Source organism: Vicugna pacos, chromosome 4 (assembly GCF_048564905.1).
Source record: "Vicugna pacos chromosome 4, VicPac4, whole genome shotgun sequence".
Taxonomy (NCBI): domain Eukaryota; kingdom Metazoa; phylum Chordata; class Mammalia; order Artiodactyla; family Camelidae; genus Vicugna; species Vicugna pacos.
The window spans coordinates 63956506-63983309 of NC_132990.1; the positions used below are offsets into that span (position 1 = coordinate 63956506).

The 26804-nt window shown below is 43.7% G+C and overlaps 1 protein-coding gene across 5 annotated transcripts in view; it reads right to left on the reverse strand.

The window, feature by feature from the left end:
- The window catches only part of ASTN2 (astrotactin 2), an 801670-nt gene that overhangs the window by 120142 nt on the left and 654724 nt on the right, over positions 1–26804 (reverse strand). For all 5 annotated transcript variants that reach the window (XM_031677473.2, XM_072960007.1, XM_031677480.2 and 2 more), the window contains 2 exons: positions 19714–19847; positions 18032–18180 (listed from right to left, as the gene is read on the reverse strand). In XM_031677473.2, coding sequence (XP_031533333.2) covers positions 18032–18180; positions 19714–19847 — 283 coding nt within the window. The remainder of the gene's footprint in view (positions 1–18031; positions 18181–19713; positions 19848–26804) is intronic.

Genomic DNA, 26804 nt, shown 5'->3' on the forward strand with positions numbered 1-26804 from the left:
ATTCTCCATGTGGACGTCAAAGGCAGAGAATGTCTGGAGGGAGCTAACCTGCTTTATATCTTTACCTTGATCCCACTTGTCCAAATTAGAGCCTCTGTTCTGTTGCCAAGGCCCTCTACAAGCCAAGAACGGAGGGGATCACTCTACACCACAACCACCCATGATACCTCACCTGCATCTCGTCACTCTTAACTGAGAATGAGAAGGTGTGTTCTAATCACAACGTAGGTGCACAAACACCTTCCACCACTTTCCGTTGCCCAGAAAAGAGACTCCAAACATCTTACTCTGGCCTTCAAGGTACTCATCCCCTTGACCACAAACTCCAGTCTCCCTCATGCTATGTTCCCCTAGGTACCTTTCCTTTCTATCTGCATGTCTTTCTTTTTTGCTTTATGATCTTTTCTCTGTCTGAATTTCCTCTTACTCATTTCTACTACTAAAATTCTTCTCATCCTTCTAGGCTGAGGTCAAAGGCCACGTTCTTCATGGAGGCATCCTTAATTACCAGTTCCTCAAACTAAACTAATCTTTCTTCCATTGTAAGTTTTTGTATCTATTTAGTTGCATTTCATTTTTACTCTATTATCGTGCAGTTGCCTGTTTTTCATTTCTCTCCCCCCAGACTGAGCGCTCGAAGAGAAGGGATAGGATTTATCATGTTCCCTATTGGTTTCCAAGAACACAGCAATACGCTTGGCTTGCGCACTTGTTCAATATGCACATTTTCTGAACGAGTACGTAAGGCCATCCTTCGGGTCACTGCACATCCCTAGTCTCGGATTTCAGCCTCAGCTGCAGTGGACAGTTCCAGTGTGAGTTTGGACTCACTTTGTGCTGCTCCAATAACTTCCACCTTGAGCACATGCCAGGTATATCCTTCTGCTTTCTGGCCCGAGGTCTTCCTTCATGCCATGGGAGCTCTCAGTGGAAGGAACCACAATCTTCAAGCATCATGGGCGGGGGGCCAGAGCAGACACACTCCAGCTCTACATCCTCAGGCAGCAACTCTAGGGGGCACTCCTCTCCTTCTCAGGAGGTCTTGTTTTGGAATCAAGCCCACACCACCTCAGTAATAACCTTGTGGACACATCCCTGTATTGGCTTTCTCTCCTTCTGGAGTCACTGCCCAAGCTACCTGACAACTGTTTCCTGTGTATTGTTATCAAGCAAACCACCTGCTCCCAATCCTTGCTCAGGCTTTGTGTTTAGGTTAATCAAAATGAAAACCAAAACAAAACAGGATGAACACATGTCCTATACTTTGAATTACAGTAATTCAACCATCTCTAACATTTCTCCAGTGCCTGGAACCAACTTGGGCACACAATAGAGAGTCTCTAATTGTTTGTCAGCTAAAAATGAATTTAAAAATATGAGCCACTATTATTAAATTAGCATGCAGGGAAGGGTCCCATTTCTAAACTACATAATCATCAAGACATGTGCCCATGTAGCTAATTCTAGGTGACAAACATCAGGAGCATCCAGTCTCACTGACATTTGATTTTGCTGTCACTTTGGGGTTCGGCCACTTGCACCTACCCATGGGATTTCAGTTTCGTCATCACTTGTAGCATCTCCTTATGCTACAGGCCCAGAACTCCCCCGAGATGCTCAGCTGCTCCAGAATAGCCAAATGTGACCTTCGGAAAGGTGTGCTTCATCATGCACCTGACGATAGCACATCTGCTCCCAATGTACGAACGTGGAGACCTTCAGCCCCTGAGCCAGGCTATGACCCAAGTGACTCTGAGTTTGTTTTCCCATGATTTCTGCCATGAGAATAATGCCCAGCCCCTCTTACACACCCCCAATCAAAAACACACCACTTAAAATTTGTATTTTTTTTCTTTACTACATAATCCTCTCCTTTTTTCATTTACAACATTGTTTTCATTCTTCCCCCTTCAGGGATTCCTTGAAAGCTACCAAGAGTAGAAATAAGGAGCATGGACTTCTGAGTGAGAAAGAACTGGGTTCAAATCCTAACACTGTCACTCAACAACTATATGCACCTAGGCAAGTGACTCTGCCCTCCCCAAACCTTGGTTTTCCCATCTTGTGAAATTTCAGAATAATTCTGATGATTGAAATTATAGAAACACCTAGTATAGGATGCTCAATAAACGCTGGCTCTCTTCCCTTTCCCTTTAACTAGCTTTGCATTTTCTATAGTGCATACAGAGTTCCCAGTACGGAGCAGGTGCTTAACAAATGCTACTCCTCTGGCTTCGTTCTTACTGCGGCTCTCTTACATTGGATACCTTTATGCTTCTTCACCCGTGGTTTGGCTGTCTGGTATCATGAGCTCTGATGATAGCATGATTTATATTTTTGGTACAAAGAGTATAGCATGAAATGAGACAGCTGAGGTCCTCAGTCTTATAGAGCTTACATTTAAGAAAAGGGGAACCAAAAAAAAATGGGCAAAAAACATAAATAAGTGAGATTATTTCAGAGAATGATAAGTGATGTAAGAGCACTGATCCTGGGGGAGGTGACAGGAGTGACAGAAAAGCAACCTTATATTTGGGGGGTCAGAGAGAGAGACCTCTAAGCGAAGAGGACAATGGGATGAAGAAACCAGGATGAAGGTGCTAACAATCCAAACAACCGGGGGCAGGACATTCTAGGCAGAGGGAAGCAGAAGTGAAGCTTGATGTGTCTGAGGATGAGAAAGAAGACGAGTGCTAATTTTTGTCCTTGTACATTAGGTTCACATTAGGTTACACACCAGCTTCTTAAAAGCCAGCTCAAGAAAGAAAGAGTTTGAGTTGTATTGTTCCCTTTTACAAATATAAAGGAAATATATCTCAAGGTTGGTTATATAAAGGAAGTTATTTTCTTGCCTACTACAATGTATGGCTGGCTGTCGAAAATGGAATGCTCCTCTTGGAGATTCTTCTTCCTGGAACTCAGATGCCCCTGAGAGATGACTGCTGCCTGAGGTTTGAAATAATAAGCGATTGGACCCAAACCCATAGGTATTGTAATCCAACTCTTTGGTGCTTGCATGTTCAGTGTTGAGGGCAACAATTATTCCAGGACTCCTGATACATCTTCTAGGGCTTACAGAATTATACTCACAAACTTTAAATGACCTCAGTCTAGTCACTTCTCTTCTCTGATTCTTATTACTCATCGTAATGACTGAGTAAGGGCTGAAGGGTGGGTGGAGGACATTGGGTAGAGGTTCATCTGTGATCTCTACTGTTCCTTCCAGATTTCCTGTGATTCCCAAAGGCCCTTTGTAATCATAGAGGGAATACTCCCATGGAACTCCTATATGTTGGGAAGCTCTCCTATATCACTGATGTCAGCTGTGCCTGAAGCTTTTAAATGGGTCAACAATCTCCAAAGATGACCTGGAGAGAAACCTGGCAATTATGAATTAAAGAACAATTATAATAGGGCTCGTAATTGTTCTCCTATAAGCCCATCTTCATTGTTGGTTACTAACCAAATTCCCTCTATCCAGAGTACTCCACCCTCACCTTCTCCTACAGGGGTGGGTGAGGCCGGATCAGGGCAGGGTAATAGAGTTCTTCCTGGGAAGTCTGGGGTCAGGTGAAGCCAACTCCTTGATCTCACCTCACATGGCTCCAGGGATGTGCCCAGAATCTTTTCCTTGGGAGGCAGGACAGGATGACTCAGGAAGAGGGAATTCAGTCGCAGGAAGTTTATGAAGATTGGAAATGGGGTTGGTAGACAAATCAAAGCCTGGATACTCCCAAAGGCACATGGTATAGGAACCAGTGCTGGGCTGGGAGCCAGGAGATCCTGCCTATGTGCTAGTCTGAACTTTTCAGGAGATTGATCAGAAATTCCTTGACACTGAAATTCAGTATTTTCATCTGAATTGAAGGGATTGGCTTGACTGATCTGCAAGGATCTTGTAAGTATGATATTTTAGGACTCTAGAAGCATATGACCCAGTGGGCTACTTCTGAGCCTCAGATTCCGCTTTTGTGAAAATTAGAATGACAAGAGTAACCTCACCATGCAACTATTTGAACTATATTAGACTCATAGATGACTTTACCACAGCATCTCCACGTTGTTCATTTAGTGGACTCCTTTAATAGTTACCCAGTTGGCTTCTACTGCAAACCATACTCTGCTAGGAGGGAATGAACAAATGAATTCAGTGATCAACTAGAGAGACACCCTCACAGAGCCAGGAGTCTTGAGGGGCACAGAGTAAACGTGCGAAAACTAAAGCAGTTTTAGAAAGGTATTTCTGTTGTCATTCAACAGTCAGCTCAAACCCCCTGTCCATGCTATGGCAAATAGCAGGAGAAAATATTTCAAGAAATGGTGAATATAAAACTATCAAGGGAAGATGTTCTCTGCCCTTGGACTCACTTAGAGATGACACCTTCAAATACCTACAGGGCAAAGCAGACGATGCAGATTAACGTAGCTGGATGGGTGCCAGACACCCTGGGAAAAGGGGACTATGGCAAACTAGAGTTTCTGTGCGTTCTCCACAGAGGGCAGCTGCTGCTCAACTCTCTCGTCTACTGCTGCCAGGCAGTATGAGCGCCCAAGGTTAACAAAAACTGTTCTTTTTCAGCAGAAGCCAGGAATCCAGATTTTTATGTAAAAATCTTCCAGATTTCAAATGATGACAACTTATTCAAATATTAAGAAACACGATGTAGCCACTGGCTTGCTACCTCTAGTTTAAGGCAAACTATTTCAGGTAAGTAAGAGCAAAATGTGTATTTTCAAACATGGTAAGGATAAAAGAAAGAGGTTGAGTCATTATTGTATATCCTCTATACACAGGCGTCTCACAGACATCACATATCATTCCATTGCTTGCTCACAACAATACTGAGAAATATTGGTGTTTACTTCTGATGTTTTTTTCCTTAGTACAGTCACACGTGGGGAATATGCTTTGGAAAACCTGATAAAGACAGATAAGACCTTGGCAGCAGGAGGAAGACTAAATACAGGGACAAGACAAGAGGCAGGGAAGCCCGGTGAGACAGTTATATTGGAATTATCTCGAGTGGTTTTAGTGGGGAAGGAAACAGATTTAAGGAACAATGAAGAAGTAATTAACTAAGATTTTAAAAAGTCAATAATGTCTTAGAGGGAAAATCTACTTCTCTCCCACCTCCCCAGGTCGGATGGAGAAGGGAGAGACCTTACAGCTGTACCCCTTCTCTTACACTCTCTTTTCACCTCCTGGCTATCTCTTTGATGCCTCCTCTCAGCCCCACGTTGGCCACCCCCCCCCCCCAGATAGGCAGCAGAAGCTGAGCCTTAGGGCTACTGATGGGGTCACCTAGTCCACCCCTCACTGCCGTACAGAATTCTTTCTAAGGGCAATGAAGTTCTGTAGAAAAGACCATTCAGCCTTTCTTCTTGAGCCCCAAATCCAGGGGCTTCTGGCCTCTGGCTGGTATCACACTGGCAGTGAGAAATGTGGATTAAACAGTCAGGAGATCCAAATTCAGTTCTTGATTCCACTCTCCTCAGAAGTTTGACCTTCAACTATCAACTTTACAAGTTTGATCTTCAACTCCCTCACCTGTAAATGGAGATAATAGTTCCCTCCCACTAGGAAGGATTAATTTGTGGATAAAATGAGATAATAGATTCAAAGGCCCTTCAATTCATCTTCTATAGAGCAGCCAGGGTGATCAAACTTTCATTCTTTAACATGCCTTAAACAACTCACCATAATCTCACCCCTTCAATAGTCTCTTCTCTTTTATTTCCACAACTCAAAATTTACACTCCAGCACATCACCCTTTTATACCTCAGGGTCACTGCACATGCTTTCGCCTCTACCTGGAATGCTCTCTATCCTCCCCAACCTCTCCACCTTCACTGCATCTCACCACTTCATGTTCACACTTCAGGTCTTTACTGGGTGCCCCCTATCTGCCTGGCATTTTATCAGGCACTGGGGATAGAGTTATGAAAAAGATGAACATAACTCCACCTTGGAGGAGCTAGTACTCCAGTGAGAAAGGCAAATACTCGACCCTTCTTCCCCCAAATCAAACATACATTCATTATAATTGCAATAAGTACTACCAAGGCAGTATTAAATGCTAAAAATTCACATAATCAATGAAAGGGCCAAATATAACTGAAGACTCAGATAAGTGACATTTAAGTTGAGACTTAAGTGGGAAAGAAAATTAGTAATATCAAGAGTAGACAGAAGACTGAAGACATAGTAGACAAGAGCAATTCTTCACAGCCTTACTGGCCATGTCAAATATTTTTTTCATTTAGTTGAAGGGTTATAGAAAGCTCTTAAAAGGTTTAAATTAGGAGGGTGATACTTATAAATCAGGTATCTATTCATCAAATATTTACTGAGTGCTTATGACATGCCAGGCACTGTGCTAGGTACTGTATTCTGAAGAGCAACTCTGGCTTTAGAATGAATAACTGACAGGGAAAGAGAGTGGCTAATGTGAAGACTGATTGGAAGGTGACCACAAGAGATGATGGGTAGTTTAGACTAGGCAATGAGAGTAGGAATAAAGTAGCAGATTCAAGAGATAGAATTATATGTCAATTATATCTCAGTAAGTCTGGGAAAACAGATAATGGAGATCGAAGCAAAACCATTTGGTTATAAATTGAATACGAGGATGAACCAGAGAAAAGAGTTACACTTTGGGATTTTGCTCCAAGGAGCTGAATTTATAGTGGTACCAGTCAGAGAGAGAGTAAACGAACCCCTGGTCAGGAGCACACTAGTGGAGAGATGGTAACAGGCTCAGTTTCAGTCGCGCTGAGCTTGACCTGCCTGTGAGACGTCAAACTGCAGGTGCTTTCCGCCAGTTGGATGCGGACAGAGAGCTGGGAAGAATGAGGTGGAAACGCAAATGTAAGAGCAGTGAATATATTGATTACAACCATGGGAGTGGGTGTGGTAGCCTAGAGAGAGTTTAAACTGGAAAAAAGAAGATAAGAGACCCAGATCTAAGGAGCTTTAAGATTTGAAGAGCAGACTGGAGGACCCAGTCTGCAAGGCAGGCCGAGGCGGAGTCAGAGAGCTGGGTGTAAAACCAGGAGTACAGTGTCAAAGAAACCAAGAAAAGCAAAGGTTTCAGAGGAGAATGGTGAAGGCTGTGGAATACTTGAAGATATCAAGTAAGTTTATGACCAAAAAAAGTCATTGGATTAATAACATGGAAGATACGGATGTCTGCGGAGAAAAATGTCTCAGTAAATTTGGTGGTAGCAGGAGACAGAGTGGAGAGGGTAAGGGGTGAGTGCACATTGAAGAAATGAAGTCAGCCACTGCAGAGTCTACTTTCAAAAGTGTGTTCACAAAGAAGAGGAGAGAGAGAGTTATAGAGTAAGACGGAGTGTTTTGCTTGCTTTAAGAAGAAAAACATATGAGCACATTTAAAGGATGGTAAAAATAATCTACTAAATAAGGGGAGATTGAAAGCCTAGAATATAGGGAGACCACTGATATGCAAAGTTTCCTAGGGACTTAGTAGGGCACGGGAAACAGGGCAATAGAAGGAAGAAGGGAGCCTCCTACATTGTATCAGGAGGGAAGGGGAAGACAGGCATCAAGAAGCCAGCACACAGATTTAAAATAGTGAAGGAGGGAAGATTACCTGCTCCCTATACTATTTTCTCTGTGAATGAGGAGACATGATCTTTTGCTGAGAGAGGAGGAGGAAGGATAGGGCGTCATGGGTCGAAGGACGATGAAGAAGAAAGTAAACTGACAGAAGTCCAGTAGAATCGCCTGGTAGCATGAAGAGCCTGGCTGGCACTGGTGATTGATAATATACTGGTGCCAATATCCTCAGCTGCATGCTTTTCTCCAGCCACCTGATGTATGTACTAGCAGAGGAGAAGATGAGAGCTGCTGCATGCATCCAGTGCAGGTGTTTGGCCAAGCAGGGCAACTGAAGACCAGAAAGGCAAGAGAGCTGAGGAGGTGGCTGGTAACAGTGATTCAAATATGAAACCATGAATTCTTCATGGTGTCTTGGTCCAACTGGGTTGTTGCAACAAAATACCATAGACTGGGTGGTGTATCAACAACAGGGATGCTCTTTCTCACAGTTCTGGAGGCTGGGAAGTCCAAGAACAAGAAAGCAATAGATTTGGGGCTCACTTTCTCTTAGATGGTCGTCTTCTTGCTATAATTTCACATGGCAGAACAGGCCAGGGATTTCTCTGGGGTGCCTTTTAAAAGGGCACTGGTCTGAACACCAGAAATTAACACATTGTAAACTGATTATACTTCAATTAAAAAGGGGGGGAGGCACTGATCTAATTCATGAAGGCCCTGCCCTCATGACCTAATCACTGCCCAAGAGCCCTGCCTCTTAACACCATCACCTTGGGGGTTAGGATTTCAACATGTGAATTTTTGGGGGACATAAACATTCAGTCCATTGCACATGGATAGGGAGATGACTAAAAAAAATTGTGATAGATGGAGATAAAGTAGAGCAGTGATACCTAGGGACAGGAAGTCCTACTGAGTTAAAAGACAGACATGGTAAGAACGGAAGATCAAAAACCTAAGAAAAGATAATGGTCAGAAAGTGGGATACTGGAGCTAATGATTTTTGATGGGACAACGTCATGGGAGGACAACTCCATGGTGTGAACTAGCAGTGGGTGGCTGAGGTCGACCGGGGGAAAGTTCGCTGGAGAAGAGCAGGCTAAGGAAGTGAGAGACTGGGTTGCTGGGCAGGGAATCCAGGAGGACTTGAACACATCTATTGTGATGATAAGGGCACAGATGGAGAGAAGGCTCCAAATCAGCAGTTTTAATAGTTAGAGAATCAGTTCCTGTTCAGGCAGGAAGACGAAGGCTAGATTCTATCTGATTTTACCTTTTGGGGAATGACTGCATTTCAGGGTCATAAAACAGGATGGAATAATCCTGACAAAGTCTCTGGATGGGAGGTAGGTATCTACCTACCATAATTCTTCCCTGGCCTGGAAGGAGGTTCTGGAGAGGACAGAGGGAAAGTTAACTTTTTGTCTCTTGGCATCTATAATGGGCAGCTGCTACTAAGGTCAGGCATGGTGACAGGTGGCAGCAGGGAGAAAGTGAAACTGGAAAAGCAGTCTTTGCAGCTGGAGGGTGAGCTCCACATGGAGGGCTGAGAGTCTTCAGTAAGGTTTGACCAGTATGATTAATTACTGGGACCAGAATCTTGAACAGTCACCTCACTTCCTCTGTGTAACCTTTACTGATAACACTAGACTGAGTTTAGAAGTCCCTAATCTGTGCTCTTGTGGTATCTGAATTAACTCATCACCTATCATGCTTAGGGTAATTTCTTGCTAAATTGTACCCATCTCCTAGTAGACGTATAAACTCCATGAGGGCAGGAACCATGCCTGCCTTGCTCCTATTCCATGCCCAGCATGTTCTGCTGTGTCTGGACCATAGTAAGAGCTCCATTTACATGAATGTAATGAATGAGTGTGCTTTGTGAACTGTTTAAAAAAAAAAAAAGCTCTGTGATTATAGGATGCAGGCTGGGTGGCATGGAGGAACGGAGAGAATTAAGACCCTCCAAATACCTTTTCCCTTTGGAGGCCCTTGACTTCAGAAACCTCTCACCCAAAGAGCTGCTGGAGTGACAGAAACATTTTCTGAGGACCTAATATCAGTTCCAGATGTTTGCAGTCATGTCGGTTTGTACCTCACCCTGTAAAACATATTTCCCTCACCCCCCTCCACTCTGGCTGAGGGAGTGGGGCCCAGTCTCCAATGACATCACCTCCCTCAAGTTGGTCCAGGGCAGGCAGACGGCAGGCGGGCGAGGGCCCCTCTAGCTTCTCAGACAAAGGGTACGGCTCAGCCGCGGCCTGCGCGGCTTGAGGAGCTATGAGTAATTTCCACGGTATTTCATAAACAGCTTCGATGTAATTGCTGCACCACGGCCGCTGCGCCACCGTCCTCTCGGCTACTGGGGGGTTTGGGGCCTCACTGTCCCTCGCCTTGCGTTGCTCCCCACACAAACTCGCCTCCACAACTGCTCCCCTTCACATGAGAAGGTCTCTGGTCTGAGGTCTAAGATGGGATGGTGGGTGTGGCAGGGAGGGGTGTGGGGCCTGACCTTTCAGTCATGGATTGGACTTACTGGAAACAGGGAGGGAGGGGATGGGGAATGGGTTTGAGGGTGGACAGAGATGGCTTCCGACCATTCTGGACATTATTCTTGACCCAGATCTAGGTAAAGCTAGGTGAACAGCTCATGCCTAAGCCAGCCTGAAGAGACCAAGACAGGACAAGACAGGCCGAGACAAAGGCAGGAAGAGACATGGAGCAAAACAGACCACAGAGGAGGCAGAGAGATATCAAGAAGGGCACATGTAAAGGGAGGGGAAGGAAGGAAGGAAGGGGAGGGAGAGGGAGGGAGGGAGAGAGAGAGAGGAGAGCTGAGAGCTGGCAGGAGGGGAGCTCTGTGCTGATCAGCTGGGGAGCGGCCCATCAGGCTCCCAGATGCCAGGACAGAGAGGGGCACTGACCAGCTCCAGATGCTGCTGCCTTCCGTGAGGACATGTGGGGGATGGTGGAGAGGGCCTGCTGCCTCTCCGTGGTGGCCAACAGAGCCAGCTGGCCTTCCAGCCCTGAACCAAACAAGCTGAACCTGGGAATCCCACGGTGAGAGAGAGAGGGGTCTCTGATTTCTAAAAGGTTAAAAAATATTCCAGCAGACGACCAAAGAAAATGCAGGGGAGTGTGGTGGGAGATCATGACACTGACTGAGGCCCTTCCCCTTCTCGTCTTCCCTTTTCTGAGACTTACATTGAGGGAGCTGGACTCACTGCTTAAGGTCCTTCTACTCTCAAGTTGCAGGTTTCTCAGAAACTGGCATATATGACAGTCTGAAGGGCGACGTTCTCTCCAGCTGCCATCAGGTGGCGAGATACTCCATCCTGCCCAGACACACAGATGCCCTATATCCCCTAATGTCCATCTGCTTCTTGGTTTATTCTCAACAAGAGCAAAGCTCACCAGAGGTAATCTGGACTGTTGCAAAGATGTTAGGACTTGGCAGGGAGAGCAGGTAAAGAAACCAGAGGCCTCGTTCTAGCACTGACCCCACCACTAACGCATGTGCGGAACCTCTGGACCACCCCTCTCCCGCCTTCCTCAGTCTTTTTTTCTCCATAGGTCAAACATGGGATTTGGATTCATTAAATCTGCTTGTGCCTCAGCCCCCCTTCTTATTCCCACCTCCCGCTCCTGCATCTACCCCTGCCCGAGAGGCTGAAACCCATGCCAATTGCTCTGATGAGGCCACGTGGGAGAACCAGACGTCTGTTTTTAATATTGATGACAGATTAGCGTGCGGGGAATTCAGCCACCCCCCAAAACAAGCCCAATTTCTGCTCAAAACAACTGGAACAGGAGGCTAGTTGTGCTTGGCTTTCCCAATAGAGTCCCAGAACTGAAAGAGCAATGGTTTCTCTGAAGGAAACAAAGAGGGCGCCAAACCCAGGGGTTGGGGGGGGGGCAGGAGAGGGAGACAGGGAGGGAGAGTGAGCATTTCAACAGCTATTTCAAAAGGGTGTTGAACAGATGGCAGTCATAAAGTGTGTGTGTGTGTGCGCGTGTGTGTGTGAGAGAGAGAGAATGTGTGTACGCACGTATATCTGCACACACACGCATGCGTGAGCTTGTGAATAAATAAACAATTACAGCACTGGACTCAGCTGCCAGCAAAAATCCAGAGAGATCAAAGAGAAAGGCCATATTTCCCTATTCTGGCCTCACCTGGCCAAATGTTTGAGTAATCCTAACTCTCTAACAAAATAAGTCTTAAACCTTATTTCTGTTTGTTTTCTTTCTAACGTTGAATTTTCCCTTTTCTTTTTTTAATTCGTGGAAATTAGAAGCAACAAAAAGTTATTAGTACCTGCCATGTGCCAGGAACTGTGCTACATTTGACCCTTAAAGTAGCTAGTGAAATAGGTGTAATTTTCTCCATTCCACAGATAGGAACACTGGGATCCAGAAAAGATGCTGACTGGCCCTAGATTTTTCAGGAAGAAGTGGTGAAAACTGAAAGCAGGAGACAGGTTTTCCCAAAAAGCCCATAATCCTTTGTTAGGCTTATATCCTCTAAGATAAAACTCAATCAAATTGACTAAACTTTTCATATTTGGTCCAAGTTCACTTTCCAGACAGTTGAGACATGGTAATTGTGGCACGGAGGCAAAGAAATGAGGTTTCTGCTTCACATTCCACCCCCAACCATCTACAGCATCAATTAATCATGACACATTTTAGAAGTCCTTCTATGTACTCAGCTAGTCTCTAGGACTACGTAAGACCCCATAAAACCACATAGCACTCAAGGAGTTGATGTCAGAACTGAAAGGTTAACACATGGATATGCCTACCCATATACAATTCAATTCAGTGGACACTGAACATCTACTGTCAGGCACTCTGGGAGGATACCAAGTTATGAAGACATAAGAGTCATCATCTTGCTTCTATAAAGACAATTGCCCACTAACCACCCCACCCCACCCCAAAAAAAACCAAGAATTGGATAGTGGAGAGAATGAAAGTCAAGTAGCACAAGGAAGAATTAGAAGAACCTGTAAAGATGGTGGCAGATATATCATTATCTTCAAACTTCTGAATGGCAGCAGGAAGAAGAAGGGGTAATATCTCTGTGGGGTGCCCCCAGGCCATATAACTAAAAAGAAGCTTTATCTCTATCAAAAAAAAAAAAAAGAGAGAGAGAGAGAGAAACTCTTGCATCAGAACACTGGTTCCTGGACAATCAGAAGGAAGAATCTTGGATTTCCATTTCCGGTCTAGATAGAGAAAGAGACTATTTACCCTACTGCCTGAAACATTAAGAATTTTTTTTTTTTAAGAAAAGAGCATAAAACAAGTTTTCAAGCTGGAAATCAGGCAACAAAGGACAGAAATCCTGAAATATGGAAAACAAATTCTGTGAGCCCTAAAACTTCCCAAGCTTCTGGCCTTTAGAGAGTTTCTCAGTCACAGCAAGGAGATGCTTGGCAGATTCCCTACACTGAAAAGACAGAGTTCTCAGTCCAGGGAGACCAAAGTGACTAGAATTTATAGGGTAGAGTAATTGAGAGGAGACAGCTGTACAGAGAGAAAATTGAAGAGATCTGTGGAAGGTCCCCTTTAAATTCTCAGCAGAGTACTGACCGATGATACATGTAAGGAGCCTACCAACCCAAGAGGATTAGATAGAACAGTGCCCACTGCTCATATAAGGGCCAGAAATAGTGCCTATTCCTAGCAGCCACACTGGAAAATCTTGTAATTCATGGGCAGGTCATTGTGTAGAACACATAGAAAGGTCCTGCCTCAGCAGTAGGGAATAGTTAGCCCTAGCCTAAACACTGTTCTGATTCTACCTAACAAATCGTACAAGCCGGACTCAAAGGAATCAAACTGTTTCCAACTAACTTAACTGTGTCCCAGAAAAGAGTTCAAAAATATTTATAGGAATATAAAAATATCCAGCACCCAACAAGGCAAGTATCATAATGCCTGGCATTCAATCAAAAATTACCTGGCATGCAAAGAAGAAGGAAAATGCAAGCCATGATGAGAAGAGAAATCAGTCCATTCAAACGGACCCAGGCGTGACACAGACATTAGAATTAGCAAACAAGGGCATTAAAACCATCATTGTAACTATTGCATATAGCAAAAAAGTTAATGCCATATACTAATAAGATCCAACTTGAACTTCTAAAGGTGAAAATTATAATGTCTGTGTTGAAAAAGAAATCACAGCCTAGGATTAACAGTAGAGGAGATTTTGCAGAAAGTATTGAAAACATAGCACTAGGAACTATCCAAAATGAAACAAAAAGAAAATGAATAATTTTTAAAAATGAAAAGAGCATCCGTGAAATAAAGAACAATTTCAAGCCGCAGAATGCACATATTAGTTCACCAAAGGAGAAGAAAGGTGGGCAGAAAGAAAAAGAAAATTTTAAATAATGGCCCCCAATCTTCCTGACGGGATAAAAATATAAATGTACAGACCCAAGAAGCTTAGTGGACCCCAAGCACAATGAATAATAAAACTGCTCTAAACCAATAGTAAAGAGAAAAATCTTAGAAGCAGCCAGGGGTATGGGGGGAAGGTATGCATGTACAGGGGAACAAAAATAGAAATAAAGACAGATTTTTCAACGCAAATAATGTAAGCATGACAGAGGAGCAACATCTTTAAATTACTAAAAGAAAAAAATCTGTCAATCTAGAAGACTGTACCCAGCAATCACAGTTTACAAACAAGCAAAAGCAGGAAGAATTCATCATTAACAGACCTGAAATATAAGAAACAGTAAAAGATATCCTTCAGGCAGAAAAATAATGAAATCAGATGAAAATATGGATGTTTGAAAAAGAATGAAGAACACCAAAAACGTAAGTACATGAGTAAATATATAAAATTATTCTTATTATTTAAATATGTTTAAAAGATAGTTTACTATTTAAGGAAAATGATAATGAATTATGGAACTTATGTATATGAATAAAGTGTGTAACAATGCAGCATAAAGGCTTGGAGAGGAGAAATAAAATTATACTATATGAAGTTCCTATACTGTATATGAAGTGTTATAATAGCACCTAATGGTACACTGTGATATGTTGAAAATGCATATGTAAACCCTAAGTAACCACTAAACTAACACAAGAGAGTTGTAACTAGAAAGTCAACAAAAGAAATAAAATGGAATAATAAAAACACTCAATCTAAAAAAAGATAGAAAAAGAAAGGAAACAAAGAAAGATGGGACAACAGAAAACAAATAGCAAGATGACCCTAACGACAGCAATATCATATGAAATACAAATGGACTAAACACTTCAATTTAAAGGTAACAATGTCAGATTGGATTTTTAAAAGAGGCAAAAAATTAAGACCTAAAAATATGCTGGCTGCAAGAAACACATTTTGAATATAAAAGCACAAATAATATAAAAGTAAAAAAATTAAAAATGGTAGATCATCTCAATACTAATCAGAAGAAAGCTGGAGTAGTTCTATTAATATCAGAAAAAGTAGATCTGGGGGCAAAACATGTAACAGGGATACAGACAATCATTTCACAGTGATAAAGAGATCAATTCATCAAGATGTAAAACATTCTAAATCACAGAGCTTCAAAATATATAAAGTAAAAACTGATAGAACTATAACGAGAAACAGATAAATCCACACTCATCTTCAGAGATTTCACTGCCTTTCCCTCAAGTATTGACACAAAAAAGAAGACAGAAAATTAGGAAGGATTTAGAAGACCTGACAACACAATTGACCAATGTGATCTAATTGTCATTTATAGAATACCTCATCCATCAACAGAAGAATGTACTTGATTTTAAACTGGAATCTGAAAACAATGATAGACCATATTCTGTGCCATAAGACCAGTCTCAATAAATTTAAAATGACTAAAGTCATAAAATGTGTATTCTCTGATATGAAAATGAATATATGTATATATACATGCATGACTGGGACATTATGCTGTACACCACAAACTGGTAAATTGTAACCAACTATACTTCAATTTTTAAAAAAAGTATATTCTCTGATACAGCAGAATCGAATTAAAATTCAATTACAGAAAAAATAAATGAAAAATCCTCAGCTATTTGGAAATAAAGTAACATGCATCTAAAGAAACCATGGGTCAAATAAGAAAACAAAAGGGAAAATAGGAAGTATTTTGAACTGAAAGAAAATGAAAAACCAATTTATCAAAAATTTGTGGTAAGCCACTAAAGCAATAATTAGGGGAAATATTTACATTACAAGAAAAATCTCTAATCAGCAACTTCAGCTACCACCTTAAAAATCCAGAAAAAGAGAAGCAAACTAAATCCAAAGTAAGCCAAAGAAAAAACAAAGATCAGAATAGAAATCAATGAAATAGAAAATAGCAAAAATAGGTGAAATCAAAGCTGACTCTTTGAGAAGACAAACGAATTACGTAACCCTCCTTCCAGACTGAGCAGAAAGAGAGAGATGAGAGAAATTACCAATATCAAGACTGAAAGAGGGATACCACTATAAATTCCATAAATACTAAAAGAGTAACAACAGAATATCATGAACAACTTTTTACCAGTAAATTTTACAACTTACGTGAAATGGATAAATTCCTTGAAACATACAAATTACCAAAATCACTCAAAAAAAAAAATACATAACTTGAGTAGCCCCATGTCTCCCAGAGAATTAAACTGGTAATTAAAACCTTCTTACGAGAAAGGCTCCGAGCCCAGATTATTGCACTGGTGAATTCTACCAAACAATTAAAAAATATATATTACTAATTCCACCCAAGCTCTTTCAGAAGATGAAAAAGGAGAAAATATTCTGCAATTTACTTTGAGAGGCCAGAATTATCCTGACAACAAAACAGACAAAAGCATCACAAGAAAACTACAGATCAAAATCCCTCAGGAACATAGATGCCAAAACCAAGCAAAATTTTAACACAACAAGTCCAACAACATATAAAAAAGATAATGCATCATGACCATGTGAGATTTGTTTATTCCAGGAATGCAAGGTTTTCTTTTAAATCATTTGAAAATCCATCAATGTAATTTACCACATTAACAAACTAAGAAACATACACTGTATGATCATTTCAATAGACACAGAAAATTCAACGTCCATTTTCTAGTTAAAACAAAACAAAAACCTCAGCAAACTAGCATTCAGTCTTTTATCACCAAGCATAATCAGTAAAGATGCAGGCATTATGTTGTGAGTACGACAGCCTGGCCGTGGGACTTGGGAGGGTCACAGGCCTCTCTGGGATTCACTTCCTTGATCTATAAAAGCACGCTTGGTAATCGTTCAGGGGCTAATGTTAGCAAAATGGCAGCATAAGAATTTCTAGCACTTGTCTCCCCCCGCATCCTCTCAACCACCTCCACTGAAATATCAATTTCAACAACTATCTGCACAGAAATACCTTCACAAGAACTACGGTTTCTAGGTGAGGGATCTCAGCACCAGGGTGAGGTACAAAAATAATATAATGTGCTTTGAGCAGGGTAGGAAAGATAGATTTACTTTACTACCATAACCTCTCCCCCAAGCCTCAGCAGCCCAGGGCAGTGAGAGAGAAACCATCCCGGAAGGAAAGGGAAAAGTGAGTGCGCAACTTGCACCCCAGGGCCGACTCCCATGGCTGCACGTGGCTCCCAGCAGGCTTCTGTACAAATCCAGGCCTCTGGTTCATCCCAGGAGCTGCCGGCTCAGGAGCCCCAGCAGCTTCCATGGCACCAGACTCCCAGTGGGCTCCTATGAACCCAGGCCCCTTACCCACCCCAGCATCTGCCAGCTCCAAAGGCCCCTGGCTGTCCCTGTGGCCAGGCTCCCCAGTCCTCCTGGGAACCCAAGTTCCAGGAAATTAGCCTTGAACTCAGGCTTCCAGTTGGGCCCAGCACCAGGCCAACTACTACCAACTCAGGCTTCTGACCCACCCCAGAGGCAGGCTGGCTCCTCTGGTCTCTGGCCCCCGACACCCCAGTACTAGGCCTGCCCTCAGGTCCTGCCTCAAGGCCAGTCCCAGAGACCCAGGCTGCCAGCCTCCCTAGAGCCAGACCAGCACTACGGCAACTACTTCAGCACATCTCACTAGAAAAGGCAATTCCTTGAATTTCCTTATCTCGCTCCCAGAGATAATATAGTTACAGGTCAAGGTCTTCAAAAATGCAACATGTAGGCCTTCCCAAGTAGAATTTTTTGAATTAACTAACACTTCAGTATATGGCTTTGAGGATCCAACTTAAGAGAATCAGGAATTTTTCCAAGTACAATTTGCTACCTTCCCCTGCTGAAAATCATACCAGAAAGCACACAGGTGTGGGCACTAGGTGACAATCACTAAACAATGAAACTTCCCAGTTCAGATGACACCAAGGCTCCAAAGGCATTTAGAAAATCCCAGAAAATCCCTTCTCTGTCACACCACCTCGGCCAAAGAGGAAGTCATAGGCTTTCTACTTACCCGTGTAGAGGTCTGTATCTGTGTATTCATCCACCTTCTTGTGCTGCAGAATATAGTCAGAGACCTTGGTCCCAATAGCTGGCTGAACATCTACCCACTCCAAGGAGACCACGGTGCTGGAGGGCTCTACGGTTGGGGAGAGCCGCAGCCTACGGGGGTGACAGGGAAGGTTGTTTGTTTGCCAGCCAGTATTGTCTGGGCCCCCAAAGAGTCGGCTTGTGTCAAGATTAAAAGCACAGCATTCAGTCTGGCTTCAAATTTTGATTCAACCCACCACCAGTCCCTTATATAGACTCAAGCAATTAATTACACCTCTTTCAGCCTCCGTTTCCTCGTCCATAACGGGGATAAGAAGAGCTCCCTTTCAGGATCGATGTGGGATCCAGTAAATTAATCTAAGCAGTCAATATGTGCTCAAGGAAAGTTGATTAGCTTTCCATTTATTTAAAATATATTCTCAATGATGCTTCACTGTCAATTAACTTGGCAGTGCCTTCAAACACAGTATCTTCCAACTTGTCTGCCATTCTCTTCAATCCCCCAATTTATCAGCCAACCTTTTAATATCCTTAAATCAATACTCACAGAGGGCAGGAATCCTGGGGAGTCCTTTTATAAAGTGAGAAATAACAGAATGATTGAAGGTGAGCACTGGGAGGGTCCTCTGAGAGAGGGGAGTTCATCCCCCCAGTTCACAGAAGGTGACAGCAAGGCCCAGAAAAGGGAATGATCTGCACAAAGTCACCCGACCAGCTGGGGACTGAACCATGGTGGTGACTTTGCTTGTCTCCAGCCCAGATTCCGGCTCTCTTGCCACTCCATCCACTGTCTCCTCAAGGACTATCTTGCAGTGCGTCCTCAATGCTGGCTCCTGCCCAGATCTCTGCTCCTCACACGGCTCTCCCTCTGAATCACATGTCCCAGTCCTTTACTTCCTCCAATGATGAATGTCCTGCATCAGGGCTATCCCATGGGCTCTTCCTTTTGTCTGAAACATGACTGTTGCTGTTTCCCACCTGCCTCGCTCGGACTCTAATTCAGGTCTTCTCGAGAGGCTTCCCAGACTACCTTCCTCTTCTCCAACTAAAGCATCCCCTCCTTTATTTCCTCCATTAGTGTGTCTTTGTGGGTTTTTTTTTTCGTATTTTTATTAAGTTTTTGAGCGGTATCACAGTTTCCTGTTTTTGCTTTGACATCTGCCCCCCTCACTAAATGGTCAGCTCCCCAAGTGTCTGTCTTGCTCATCGACGAATTCCCCAGGGTCTGACACACAGCAGGTGTTCAAACATTATCTTTTGAATGAGTGAATAACATAAAGATTCTTAGAATAGGTTCTACACTTTCTCTGTCTCAGTAGCCGCAGTGGTCAGCACAGGAACTGACAAAGCAATAGTGAGTGCCGGGGAAACCTTTGTTGAGCGGATGAATGAAGTCAGGAAGGATGGATGGTGTGGCATTGCTAAAATAGCACGCACTGCAATTTGAGTGTCTACCCCTGAGCCATGATTCTGTTCTGCTGAAACTCCCTGCTTTCTCAAAGAAGGAGGTAGGGGCCCCCAGAGACTTCAGGGATCTGGTGAAGCACCCTAGGAACAGAAGCCAGTGATGGCCTGGGTTGGCAGGAGAGGAGTATGAGCCCATGGGAAGGGGTGGCCAAAGGAAGAGGGGCCATACATACGTACACCGGCTGCGGGAGGGGGCTGCAGTTGGGGAGCCCACTGGCATCAAAGGCACTGAGGTCACACCTGCACCAGTCATCGATCACGTCCCCTTTCCCTGAGCACCAGTAGGAGCTCATCAGTGCACTCTTGAAGGCCTGGAATAAAGGAGGACAAAAGAGATGATGATGACAATGGTGGAGAGATGGAGAGTGAAGGTTCTAATGGCCATGATGGCAGCTGACTCAAGCTCCAGAGTAGCTCTCCTGGGCACAGGACAGCATCTCTTGCCTAAATCCCTAGCATTCTACTACCAGGCTCTTCTACTTGGAGCCATTCTCTCTACCCAGCAGTCAGAATGAACACTGGGAACCCAACCTTGACTTTAAACCTGGAGTCAGGCTCCTTTTCTGGACAGCATAACACACTGGACCACACCTAACCATCACATCCCCTTGCCTGTCTCACCCAACAGACTCTGACCCCACCAAGGGCACAGGCCATGACTTAGTCACATGAGTTTTCTCATAGGACTGAGCACACTTATTCAGCCAGTATTTACTGAATAAATGAACAGACACTGAAAACCTGATCATTAGGCCCAGGCTCGGATGTGCTTTATGCTTTTGTCACTCCATTTACACTGACATTTCAAGGCATTGGGGATTCAGAAAGTTTGACAGCTTTTTTCAGACTTAAGGATACCAGATAACATTGATCTCCTCCTCCTTTGCCAGGTAACAGATTCTGCATAGTCTCATGTTTTCTTTAAGGTTTTTTACTTTCTGTGTACTTTTTAAACAAAAGCTTCATAGTGCCTACTATCAAGGACACCTGATTACCCAGGTGTCACTTTTTTCCATCTTATATTATTCAAAAGACAAGTACAGCATGTCTGTGTAAAGTGGGTCTGGGGTCTGCCTTCTTAGCTACAGGACACGGATCTAGAAGGAGAAGGTGTGTACCAAGAATGCGTTTGTGTAAGCCTCCGACTCATTTCTCTCAACGTCTCTAATGAGGAGGCTCCAATTATTCCTGCCATATGTTCTTACCAATATCCTCTCCAAGGGGATCAACAAATGATCTAATTTCTCCTGAATTAAGAATAGTGACCCAAAGAAATGAAAAAAGAATTATAATAAGAGCTCATGTTCATGAAGCACCTAATTACACAATGTAAGGTACTTTAAAGGCATTAAAAAAAATGTAATTCTTACAACAGTCCTGAGGACCTTCACTTACAGGTGAGAACTAGCAATCAGAGCAGTGAAGTAACATCCCCAAGACCACACAGCAAGCAAACGATGGAAGCAGAAACCCGACCCAGCTCTCTGTGACTCCTAAGCATAGATCTTTTCTATTTAACCATGTAGGACAGTGGGGTTGACCCCAAGTAGGGCTGCCAGATTCAGTAAATAAAAATACAAGATGCCCAGTTAAATTCAAATTCCAAATGAACAACTTCTTTTGTTTTAGTATAAATATATCCCATTCAGTGTTTGCATATAAAGTATGTGGGCCAGAGTCTGGTACACAGTAACAGCGCTGTTCTCACTAAGCGTCAGAACCTATGTTGGGAACAAACGTCCGCTCTCCCGCCAGCATCAGAGGGGGCACTCTCATGAGGACAGAAACCAGATGGGACGGCATGAGGTCATGCTGACCGACAGACTTTCTTCTCCTTCCATTTGCAGGTTCTCGCTTAAATTAACCTGTACAACTGCTCACGGCTTAAGATACTGTAGCGTCTCCAGCTAGTGCTGAGGGCTTAATTACCACAATGGTGAAATGCAGGGCCACGGGTGAAAGTGGCACAGATGGTAAGAGACCGCCTCGGAAGCCAGCGTGGGGAGGAGGACGGAGAACATCCTGTTTTGTTTGTGTATGTGTTTTTGTTTTTGCATGAGCGTGAGAGTGTGTGTGTGTGTGTGTGTTGTAATCAACACTGGAGCTTGTGAAAAACAAAACAGGAAATCTCTCTGGACTTTGTTTCACCATCCAAGCAGTTCTTGGGAAGAAATCCTGCCTGTGAGTCTCCACATCCACTGGCTCTTTCCCAGACCCTGAGGAACAGAATGGGGACTGCGGCAATGGCCAGGCAAACCGTGGACAGAGCACAAACACACCCTGGTAAAAGGCCTACATCAAACACGGAGCCCTCGCAAAGCAGCAGAAGCCAGCATGTGTCAGCGTCGGTCGAGTCTTTCCTTACGTCTTCAGTCCTTGCAACAGTCCATCCCGAATCCAATTAGATCCCAGGGGAGGAGCAGCATAGAATGTTCCAGCTTCAAGGGATTCTGTAAATCATCTAATCAAATCTGTTTTACAGATGCATATACAGTGGTCCAGAAAGGCTAGCCAGCTGATCCAAGGTGACAGAGCAACATTGTGATGAAATGACCCCATTCCTCCATTTAATCCTCAAAATCACCCTTTAGATGGGTGTCCTACCCCCATTCACAGACATGTGGACGAGTAGGGATTTGAACTGAAGTCCGTCCGAATTCTGGCACCCTTGACTTTCCCAGGTCGCACAGGAACAAGAAATGCCAAGATTTCATCCAAAACATCCTTTTCAGCTGCTCTGCTTGTATCATGTGCTTCTGTGTTGTTTGTGTGTATGTGTGTGTCTGTGTGTTCTCAGAGGAAAACGAAACCTTATACTGGAGGTATTGTTGACTCTTGGCTTTTGAGTAACTGAAGGGAAGTAAGAAACAAATCTTGCACTTCATACAGGGCTAAGGGCTACATTTGCACGGCCACTGGTTTTCTTAACAAAGAAGGTTTGCATTTCCACTACTAGTAAATGCTTCCAACTTCTGGCTAATGAGCTAGCAAACCAAGCCCGACAAGAGGAGAAAACAGCCACAAAAATGTTAAGCAACCAAAATAAACTAGGATTTGTTCCTGACTCTATGGTTACTTTCCTAATTGAACTTTGCATAAGTCACTCCTCTCTTTAAGCCTCAATTTCTCCATCTGTAAAATGAGGACTCAGAAGTTATATTTCTGAAGGTGTAATTAACGTCCTCTGAGAAAGGAGAAACAAAATCCAATCACTAATTCTAAAGGACCCACTGTCATTAGATGAAGACACACACCATCATAATTAATAAAGTTCAAATGCTATAACGTAATACACACAGGTCAGACTGCTAGGCTGCTATCCTAGCTTTGTAGGAGACTAATTCCTGAGCCCATGCTCGCCAGGTTTGATGGGTCGGAAAGACCAGATTGATGAACTTAGGAAGGACTGAATCTGGCATCATAGCAGTGCTTGTGCAGAGGCAGAAATAGTGGTTTATAGCCATCACTTGGGCCTCTCGGATACCTGCGCCATCTGCCATTCAGTCACCAGCACACCCCCTAGCGGTGGCTATAGGAGATGCCAATCATTCATTGCCCTGTTACAGGAGTTGGAGACCAGGGGCTAGAGTCCTCCCTGGGGGGTGGGGTGGGGTGGGGTGGGGTGGCAATTCTGGTCTGTCCTGACAGTGAGGGGATTAACTGGTCGTCTTGTTACAAATCAACGAGTGCATAATTAAGCAGCATGCGTGAGAAGACATTTGGGAAGAAAAGTGGGTAATGTTAGTTGATTTAAGTCTTCTTATTCCCCAACAGAGCAGGCAGGCAGGTATGTTGACTTTAAAACATGACCTTAAATATCTTTGACATTTCCCTCATCAAGAAGTGGGATTCAGGTTCTCTGCCCTTGAGCCTGAGCTCCATGGTGGCTTGACCAAAACTAGTACTTCTGCTTCACTTTCCAGGTCCAGGCCATAAGAGTCTGGCAGCTTCCACATCATGTCTCTTGGGATGCTCACTCTCAGAGCCCAACCACCATGCTGTGAGGAAGCCCAGACCACATGGAGGCTAGATGGAGGCATTCCAGTCTATAGACCCAGCTGAAGTCCCAGCCAACGGCCAGGGTCATCTGCCAGATGGGTGAGCCACAGACATCCGCTGACCACAGCCACATGAGAGAACCAAGTAAGAAATGCACAGCTCAGCCCAGTCACCTCCCAGAACCATCAGAGACAATAATAAAACGATGCTCCTTTTAAGCCACCCATTTTGGGGATGACATAGGAATAAACAACTGGAACAGCAGGTTAATGCACGTCTGAATAATCCTGCAAGATTACTTAGAGGATTACTTAGAGGATGTAGCCACTAGGGAGCAGCTGAACAAAAGGAAGCAGAAATCTTAAACTACATACTCGTCCCAGGAGCTAGCGGGCTCTGAAGTGCACACACTCATACTCATTGTCACAGGTGCCTGGCCTTTCAGATCCAAGAGAGTCCTGAAAGGTGAAAGCAGCCCTCACAACGTTGCACAGACTAAGAGACCCAAAAAGGAAGAGAGACTTGTCTAAGTTTCCACCACAAGAATCTGGCAGGAAATAAACTAAGTTTTTCATATCAACTAACCTTCACGATACAAGGCTGCCTACCTCTGGAACTGGGTCTGAGCCGTTCACTTGTTATGCTGTGAGACAGGAAACAAACACAACAGCAACATTTACTGAGAGTGTGATAAGTATTTTAATACACATTATCTCTTTCAATCTTGTCAAGAGCCCTATGAGGCAGATTCTGCTGTTACCATCCCCATTTTACAGAGGAGGAAACTGAGGTTTGAAGGGTGAAACAGCCTGTTCAAAGTCACCCAGCTAAAAAGCGGTAAAACAAGCAATTGAATGCAGGTCCTTTGGTCCTACCATCATGAACAAGATCCCCACTAATTAGAAGATATTAGTAATAGCACTTAATATTTATTGAGTGCTTACTACAAGCCAAGTACTATTCTAAATTCTTTACATGGATTACTCCTCACAACAACCCTAGCCACTTTGAGACATATTATTTCATGTAATTAATGCTCCCAGCAACCTGTGAGGTAGGGATGTTGTTAAGTTCCATTTTACGTTTGTGCCCAAGATCCTAGGGCGAGGAAGTGGCATCGCCAGGATATGAACCCAGGAAGTCTGGCTCTGGAGCCCGTGCTCTGAAATGTAAAGCCTCCAAACACACAATCTGACAGAGACAAGCCATTTTTTAAATATGTTATTTATAGTCCTGATTCCCACCCTCCCCCTCCCCCTTTAGTATATATTGAGATTTTTCATTGTACTGATGGGAACGGACCAGTGAAAATGCCATAGATAACCGCCATTTACATTTAAGTCACATGTCTGCAATTTCATTTGGTTCAATGTAAGAGAAGCCACAGGAGTGAAAAAAGCCTCACAGGACAAGGATAGAGAACACGAAAGGAGTAGAAAGTGCCTTGGACAGAAGAGTCCCAGGAAACTCAAACATTTTCAGACTAACGTGCTGTGTGACCTCACAAGTCATTTACCCTCTCTGGACCTTACTGCCACCTGCATTTTCTTCAACTTGGACATACACTCCACAGCACTGCTGGTTCTAATCATTTTCTGATTTTGCTTTCTTCTCAAAGCTGCTCACAATTTTCCCATCCCCTTTAAAATTTTCATCCTACATGGGATCCTTTGAAAATTCATCCCTGTAGACAAAACTATGCGAACAGTAAAAGAATCAGTGGTTGGCAGGGGTTGGGGGGAAGGGAACAATGAATCTGGAGCAAGGAGGATTTTAGGACGGTGAACCTATTCTGTATGATACTGTCATGGTGGATACATGTCATTACACATTTGTCAGAATTCACAGAGTGCACACCAGGAGTGAACCTTCAGGTAGACCTTGGACTTCTGATAATGATGTGCCAGTGTCGGTTCATCAGTCATAACAAATGCACTAGTGTGGTGAGCGATGATGAGGGTGGGGAAGACTGCATGGCGGGGGTGGGGGGACAGGGGCTATATGGGGACTTTTTGCACTTGACACTAGGGATTGTGCTGGGAACTTAAAGCTGCTCTAGAAAAATTAAGTCTCTTTTAAAAACTCCTCCCAGCTAACAACCTCTCTGCAGAGGCGGCCCCACACACAATGAGCATGCTGTTGATGGTTTCTGAGGAGCGAGAGTAAGAAGATGCATTTCTTTATTCTAGGTCTGGTGCTGGGGCATCTGTCTCTTAGCTCCTGTAGGGCTCCCAGTGACCTATGGATGCAGCAGCTCTTACTGTCCCAGTAATCCTTACAGAGAGCAAGGGTCGGGTCAGAGGAGTGATACCAGCCCGGGTCCCCCAGACAGAAAGCAGTGGAGCAAATCGTCTCGAACTCCGAATCCCAAGCTTTGCCCCCGACCTCCCTTACCCTACCCCTCACTTTCAGCTCCTGCGTCAGATCCCCCCATTCACAAGGCCACACAGAAAGAAACACTAATAGGCAAGGACCCATTTCCTATATGAGAATTTGCACAGCTCAATTTATGGCTCTATAAATCATGGGAATGACACCTAATTTCCCCTGTCAGGATAAACTTCGCTTTTCAAGCCATTCTCCCCTGAATGATGAGAGCCCGACAGAACAGTTTGTTAATCTGGGCGACAGGGGGAAGATGTTTAGAGTCAGCCAAACTCTTTCTTGCCACACTTACCTCTGTTAATGAAAAAATATTAGAGAAATAAATACACAACCCACTGAGAGGCTTCTGCACGGGGCTCTGTCAGCTGTTTTCCAAGATGTGCAGAGACAAGATGATGGGGTTATATGATCCCCAGGCAAGGAGTTGTTTTTCTTGTCAGTTCACTCTATATTTCAGCTCCCATCCACCTTATGTAGAGGATGGAGAGCTAGGTTTTAAAGCATTAAAAATGACAGTGAGTATTTTTGAGCATACCTATATGCCAGACACAGGGCTCGGAATTTGCCACAAAGTCATTTCACTTGCACAATGCCACAAACTGGGTACTTCCATCACTCCCATTATACAGAGGGTGAGACTGAGGCCCTAGGGAGTCTGGGTTCCTGTCCCGTGTCACAGAGCCAATATGTGGCAGAGCAAAATTCAAACTCAAGAGCCTCAAATTCCAAAGCCTAAATGTTTCACCACTATGAGCTTATTTATTCTTCATAATAAACCCAGGTATCAGGTTGCATTGTCTCCATGCAATCTTTGAAAAAATCGAAACTTTAAAAAGTTTGGGGCTCAAGTGATCAAGTGACTTGAACAATGTCACTAATCTAGG